The following is a 7772-nucleotide window of genomic DNA, read 5'->3' as shown; positions in this document are numbered from 1 at the left end:
ATACAAACCTCTGGAACATGAAACAAGCCTTTCAATTAATCTCTCAGAAAAGTGCTGCTGATTTCTTTGGAAGGGAAATGATACAGCACTGATAATTACAACATTTTGAATTATGTTAAATTGATCAGAATGAAGGAGCCAAATTATGCTTTAATCTGTATAATATAGCCAAAATACCCAAATATTTAATATAACTGATAATTAAACACACATAAATGTGGCAGTTTATGATACAAACCTAGAAGCCCATCTACAAACCATCAGATGAAACTGAAAACTTCATGAAAGAACAAAAAATACAACTGAATACAACCAAAAACAATCAGAACTTGGAAAATGGTAAACAGAAACTAAAAGTCACTTACTTCAGATTTAGAGGACATATTTTCCTCCATGTCAGAATCATTGGGATCCACAATATCATCAAATGGTGGTAAAGTAGGCTTTTTTTTCTCAAGTGTCTCACTTTCCATTTTGACTTTCCCCATTTTAGGCTGAGATTTATCCTTTGTTTGCTTTTTGTCAGAAGAACAAGTAAGTATCAGTGGAGGAGCACTAGAAAAACTTTTAAATAAAGACTCTGAGCTATTTTTTTTTCTTTTTTTGGCAGAAAGTTCCTCAGAATCTGTAACAGTCGGCCTTTTTGTTGGGGTCTTCTTTTCTTGCTGCTGTCCACCTGTTATAGTAAGGATGTTGTTCTCAGATTTTGGCTCCTTAGACATGGTTTTGGGTTCCTTGAAAGCCATCTTAGGAACTGTTTTTTCATCTTTTAGTGGTTTGTTTTCTTTGGGTTTCTTAGAGGATTCTTTGGAAGATTTGTTGTGTTCCCTGGAAGGTTCTTTGAAGGCACTTTTATGGTCTTTTGAGTCCTTAGAAGGTTTTTCTTTGTGCTCCTTTGTTAATTTGTGGGGCTTTGAAAAACTGTTATTACTGCTGCTGCCACTACTGCTGCTTGTGTTTATACTCTTACTTGGGTCCTGCAACAAGTATAAGCACAAGAAAAATTTAGAAACAAAGAAAAAAGGATCAAACAGGATCTACATTAAGAATCTAGACTGTAGATCCTAATCACTCAAAGAATGCAAGAATATTACTTCCAGGTTTACTTAAAAGCAGAATCCTTTCCATTTAAAATAAATTGTCTATACATTTCTTAAGATAAAATTAGTTTTCAAAGATGAATACAATACCTCAATGGCTAAAGGTAGTAGACTTTTTCATTAATTTGTAGTGGAGATAAGAAAATCTATGAGACTCTGGAAAGCTAATCTAGAATGCTTGGCAGATAAAGTAGGCCAATTTTATCTTCAGAACAAACTAAGATGCTAAAAAAAGCAGCATAAAATGATGAGGACAAAATCAAGAGTTTTGGAAATTCTAATACACATTTTAAAGAAAAAACATTGCAATGATAAGCCAGTGAAAGAACTTGCACTTTATAGCAAAAAAATTTAAGAGTTAGAACCAACACAGCCTTATTGTAATGTTTCAGACAAAGCGTTATGTTGCCCCACATTTTGATAGAGCCCATTTTTCATATCTAGTGTTAAATGTGGATGGGTACTGGTGAACAACTATCAGCACCCTCCTGGCTGTCCAGTATTCTAATGAATGAAGGGGTTTCTTTGTTGTTTTTGAAAACTGCAGTGGGGCATAAAGCTTGAGTAGGTTCTGGTGTTCCATACCATTGCTTTGTCCTTTCCTTGATTTCATGATCTTTATTTCATTCTGCTCCAAACTCAATCTTTGACAAAGAACAACATTACTTCTTAAAAAAGGTCTGTATTTCACAATTTTTCCAAGGCATGCAATATCTTCACAATAGATTTCTTTGCCCAAATCTGCTATTGTAAAACTCTAAAAGGTCAAACCTGGAGTGGAGCCAGAATCTTTAAATGGAACCAGGAAAAATCACATTTTAAAACTCCTGAAAATGTTATTTTTGGGAATGTCTTTCATTTATGAACTGGCATCACTGTTACCTGGTCCTGTTTTCAAAAGATGCTGAACATGCCTGCAGCTCCCATTGACTTAATGGGTAGTAGCCAGTGATCAGTGCCTCTGAAAATTCATTTTACTCCAGGGGTGCAAGCACCAAATATGTACAATAATTCTTCCCCCAAACAAGCCTTTTTTTAATTGAATCAACAATTCCATAAGAAAGAAATTCACTTTATAAAGTGTAACATTAATTAAATGAGGCTGAATAGTTTCTTACGTTGATTATACAACAACAAAATTAATATATGTATTTATATATACCAAGTTCTTATGAAGACATGTACATGAAAAGAATTACTGTCTATAGTTGTTAGAGGTCTGCGACCCTTCAGTTGCCAATTCTATTCAGACAAGTTTTGGCCAAATTCAGAGGCCGAATCACTGAATCAGAATCAAATAGGGAGACACCCCCCACTCTGAATCGATTCAGAGCCTCCAGATCGATTCATAAAGATTCAGAAAAAGATTCAGATATTTGGTGATTTGGAATGCAGTCTTGCAGGGAAACAGAAATTGAGAAAAAGGACGGGGAGCGGGGGGAAGGACTGATATCTGTAGCTGGCCAGTGACTGTGATCTTTCCCTGAGTCCCCTTCCAATCACGGTGCTTTGGGGGAGGGATGTAGAAACAGCATATAAGCCTCTGCCTGCAGCCTTTCTGTCCCTTTTGTGAGCTGTTTCTGCCTGAGCAACAGCATCTGAAAGGTAGTACTGGACTGGACTGGCTTCCTAGTCAGTCTCCTGCTAGTCTCTCTTCTTGGAAAGGATTGGATACAGCTTATTAATTACCCTTGCCTAGAATCCCTCTACTTATCCAATCCATTTCTTTCAACTTATTCTTCCCTCAAAAAACCTCTTATTTGTTCTTGTTATTCTCCACCCCCCCCACACACACTTTTTATAAAGAAAGCTGTGTTTTGCTTGCCTGACAGTGTGAGATCCATCACTGTGCAGGAAAGCATATACATTATACACACTCACACACATAAGGTAAACAGAGAAGAAAAGATATTATAGTTACACACACACACCATAAACAGAGAGAAGAAAAGATATTACAGTTGTGCATGCACACATTTTCCAGCACAGCAAACATTGAAACCGCAAACATGGAAACTGCATTTCCAGCATGCTGAAAATGCAAGTGCCAGGCCTTCTGGCAGGGGAAGGAGAGGGGATAGAGAGGGAAGGGGAAGAGCTGCAAGTTCCCCCTGTCCCCCCAAACATAGATGCATCCTCTTTCCTGGCAGCGATGAGTCATCTGCTGCCAGTGGGTACAAGGAGGTGGAGGCAGTACCTGTCCCTACACCATCTCCCCTAACACTAGAAATAGCCACAAGCACCGGCATGAGTCTCCTCCACCCCAATTTCATCTCCCAGCGAAAGCCTCCCAGTGCCAGAGGAGGAGCTGGATCTGGAAGCAGGGGACCCGAGCACCCTAGCAAAAGAAATTCTGGGGAATGAGGGGGATCTGAGTTTGTGCTCCGCACCCCTCAAAGTTCCCCTAGAGCCAGATCTCCTTTTCCAGAAAGCACCTTGAAGGAAGTTATGGGGGCAGGTGGCTCAGCTTCCCCTGTTGTTGTGCCTCTGCCTGCTGAGGAGGGGATAAGGCAGGATCCCCACCCACAACCCAGAAGTGGAAGGGTAGTGTAGTATGGGATCATTTTGAAGTGGCAGACAGTATGCTATCTGCCAGCACTGCTGAAAGCAGATCAGCCAGGGCAAGGAAGTGAAACACTTCACCACCATAGCGATGCTGCTGCACCTCAGGAGACAGGACCCCTTGGCCCTTGTTCCTCCTCAGCCAGGCACCAGTGTGAGTGTGCTCAAAAAAAAGTTCCCCTTTCACTCCAAAGCCCCTGTCCCAATGAAGCAAAGGCAGTTCACCCTGGAGCGGTGGGGGAAAGCCACAGACAAAACGAAGGGCACATTGCATAGGTGAGTAAGGTCACCCAGAACATTGGGGACATGCTTGCTCTTGATGGCCAGCCCTTTTCCTTAGTTGAGCATCCAGGGTTCAGGTTGCACTCCTGGCCCCATACTACCAAGTACCCACACACACCACCCTTAGCGGGACGGTGGTGCCCTCCTCGTATGAGGCATGCAGGGAGTACTGAGTTTCATAGTTTCTAGGGTCGGAAGGGACGTGAGCAGATCATCTAGTCTGACCCCCTGCCATGGCAGGAAAGAATACTGGGGTCAAACGACCCCAGCAAGATGTGCATCTAACCTCCTCTTAAACACCCCCAGGGTAGAATCCTGCACCACTTCTCTTGGAAGTTCGTTCCAGACCCTAGCCACCCTGACCATGAAGTAGCGTCTCCTGATATCTAACCTAAACCTACCCTCTGCCAGCTTGTGACCGTTATTTCTGGTCACTACTGGCGGTGCTCGGGGGAACAGTGACTCCCCCAATGCCTGCTGATCCCCCCTGACTAGTTTATAACAGGCCACAAGATCCCCCCTCAGCCTTCTCTTTTGGAGGCTGAACAGGTTCAGGTCCCATAGCCTCTTGTCATAGGGCCTGCCCTGTTGTCCCCTGATCATACGAGTGGCCCTCCTCTGGACCCTCTCCATGCTGTCAACATCCCTCTTGAAGTGCGGCGCCCAGAACTGGACGCAATACTCCAGCTGCAGCCTGACCAGTGCCGCATAGAGGGGGAGGATCACCTCTTTGGACCTGCTCGAGATGCATCTGTGGATGCATGCCAAGGTGCGGTTGGCCTTCCTAACTGCCTCTCCACACTGCCAGCCCATGTTCATCTTGGAGTCAATGGTGACCCCCAGATCCTTTTCCGCCTCCGTGTTGGCAAGAGGGGAGTTCCCTAACCTGTAGGTATGGTGTCGGTTGTTCCTCCCGATGTGCATCACCTTGCACTTGTCTGTGTTGAAACCCATCCTATTCTTGTCCGCCCACCCTTGAGGGAGGAGCTGCACAAAGCAGGGTCGCAGGTAGCCTTGCACTTCACCTCGGACATCTGGAGCAGCCAGGGTGGAGATCATGCCTTTCTCTCTCTCACAGGGCACTGGTGCCATCAGTCAGGCTGTGGGCTCTCCTCCAGGCGGAGGTGATGGATGAGTCTCACACGGCAATTGAGACCATGATGGCCATGAACTGCATGGTGCAGGGGTGGCTTGTTGGACAGGGCAAGTTCACCTGTGGGTACATGGTCACCAACAATGGGGCCAATATGGTCAAGGAAGTGCATGATGTGTTGGCATCCATTGTGTGGCACACAAGTTCCACTTCATAGTCAGGGATGCCTTGGAGGGGGACTGCCAGTGATGGCACCACCACTACCACCCAGCTGATTTCAAAATGCAGGAAGGTGGTGGGCTACTTCCACTGTAGAATCAAGGGTGGCACGATGTTGTAGAACAAACGGACAGAGCTGAGTGTTCCACAGCACCAAATCATGCAGGATGTAGAGACTCGGTAGAACTCCACATACCTGATGCTGGAAAGCCTGGTGGAACAACAGAAGGCCATCCATGAGATGGCCTTGCTCAGGGAGATTGGGATCAGTGGCTCCATTAACAAAGCGGAGTGGTATACCATCTCCCAAATGTTGGTGGTCCTCAAGCCATTCCTCGAGGCCACCGAGACCCTCAGCACTAGCAATGCTGTCCTTAGCAGACGGGCAGAGGCAAGGGGATGTGGAAAAGAGGATTCCATTTTCATGTGCCAGGACTCCCACCAGCCAGTCTCCTTCAAGCCAGCCACTGCCAATGTGGGCCAAGGGCATGGCTACAATGTTGAGGTCCAGAGGCACCAGACCACAGCCTTAGGCAGCTAGTGCCAAGGCTTCAGTGGCTACCTATCTCACCAAGGACGTGGAGCCACTAGACTGTGACCACTTGGCCTATTGGGCAATGCACAGCCAGATGTGACAGGATTGATCATGGTTGCCTGGGAACACCTGTCCTGTCCACTGATCAGTGTTCCAAGCGAGAGGGTATTCAGCATTGCTGGGTATGTTTTGATACCCCACCATACCTCCTTGGATCTTTGTTTGATGGAGCAGCTAGTGTTCCTGAAGGCAAACCTCCCACTCTACTGGGGTTTCCCAAGCTCTACCTGCAGATGGAGTGAATGCCACCCTCCTCACTCTGGCCACACCTATTCCCTTTCCCCCCCCCCCCTTTTTAAAACCATTTAATGCCCGGCCCTCAGAACTGGAGAGGGCAATCACTGCATCACCAGCAGAGAAAGAACATCTCCCTGATGAGCTCCTGTGTCAGGATGAACTTGGAGGTATGGGCTAGGGCTATGGGGAAGGAGGAGACCCCAGGTCCTGGGTATGACCTAAAACTGCACCCTGACAGGGTTGAGAGGTCTGGGGGGACTGCCAGTGGTGCAGCAGCCCCCGAGAAATGTCAGGATCATGAACCTTGCTGGTGAAAGGCAGGTAGAAGGCACCTTATAATCTCCAGCCACCACACACATGCACTGTGCTGTAAGATCTTTGAGAAGCCTGAGGCTTGCTAGTTGCAGTGGAGTTGTGAGGCTCCAGGTGAGCTTAGCTGCCTTGGATGCCATCTGTGAGCCATGGGCTGCAGCACAGGGGGAGGTATGGAGCTGTGGAATGGATGTCACCCCTAGACATCACAGGCCTAAATGGGCAGCCTCCCACCAGGGTAACATCTGAATCGGTTTTCTATCAAGGCGTAGTGGGTGGTTGGCCCAGAAACAGGTGGGCAGGCCACGATCTCACCTGCACTGGGAAGGCACCCTGTTACAGGCTACCACCCTGGCTGGTTTCATCCCGCTCTGCCTTAACAAACACAAGGCAGACAAGGGTCTTTGGATCAATGTGATATCTTGTATTAGACCAACTGAATAGTTGGAGAAATGCATCTGAGCAAGCTTTTGGGTTTAAAAACTCTTTGTCAGGCTGAGGAAGCATCTGCAGTTGGTGTGTGCACTCTTCCTGGATGGAAGGAATAGTAAAGAAACCAGTGGCTGCCATGCAATGAGTGCAAAAAAAATATTCAGTAAAAATGTAAAATTCAGGCATCATGGGGTGAGAGATAGGCTGGGAGGGGCGAGCGCAGGAAGGGGGATGTTGCAGGTAAAACTGGAGAGGTACCTGCTACCTAGAGAATCAGATGTCCATCAGGTTGTAGAGTGTCATAAATCCAGTGTCTATATTGAGTCCATGAGTTTCTGCATCTAGGAGGTTGATGAAGTGACGTTCATAGTGAAAAGTGGTTTGTAAATTCCATTTGAGGATCAGGCCTGAGAGACTGGAGAGAGAGTGGCTTTTTTGTGAGAAATGTGCCCCCACAGGTAGTTTGGTATTCTTCTCTGTAACAGATTGCTGGTATGCATTCATTTTGGTGTACAGTTGTTGCTTAGTGTCTCCTATGTATTTTCCATCAGGACATTTGGTGCACTGGATGAAATGTATAACATTTCTGGAGATGCAGCTGTAAGATACAGGAATGGTGATGGTTCTGTTGTGGGGTGTAGTAATTGTGGGGTAATGAAGATGTGTTGGCAGGTTTTGCATTTCTTGTCATGGCATGGTCTGGATCCATTTGGTGTGTTTTGGGCTGTAAGAAGTTGGTTTCTGGTGATGAGGTTAGCAAGTTTCAGTGCTTGTTTGAATTTACAAACCACTTTTCACAGATGAGCCTATGAACTTCATTTCATCAAACTCCTAGGTACAGAAACTCATGGACTCAATATAGACATTGGATTTATGACACACTACAACCTGCCTGACATCCAACTTGCTGGGTAGCAGGTATGTCTCCACTTTTACCTGC

At 45.8% G+C, this 7772-nt stretch overlaps 1 protein-coding gene across 4 annotated transcripts in view; it reads right to left on the bottom strand.

Annotated features, from left to right (window-relative positions):
- The window catches only part of MLLT3 (MLLT3, super elongation complex subunit), a 218999-nt gene that overhangs the window by 61188 nt on the left and 150039 nt on the right, over positions 1-7772 (bottom strand). For all 4 annotated transcript variants that reach the window (XM_019555233.1, XM_019555236.1, XM_019555235.1 and 1 more), the window contains exon 6: positions 366-977. In XM_019555233.1, coding sequence (XP_019410778.1) covers positions 366-977 — 612 coding nt within the window. The remainder of the gene's footprint in view (positions 1-365; positions 978-7772) is intronic.

The sequence above is a fragment of the Crocodylus porosus genome, unplaced genomic scaffold, assembly GCF_001723895.1.
Source record: "Crocodylus porosus isolate Cpor-Errol unplaced genomic scaffold, CroPor_comp1, whole genome shotgun sequence".
In the NCBI taxonomy this organism is placed as follows: Eukaryota; Metazoa; Chordata; order Crocodylia; family Crocodylidae; genus Crocodylus; species Crocodylus porosus.
The sequence above is the reverse complement of the archived record's forward strand: the minus strand, read 5'-3'. Positions and strand labels throughout refer to the sequence as shown.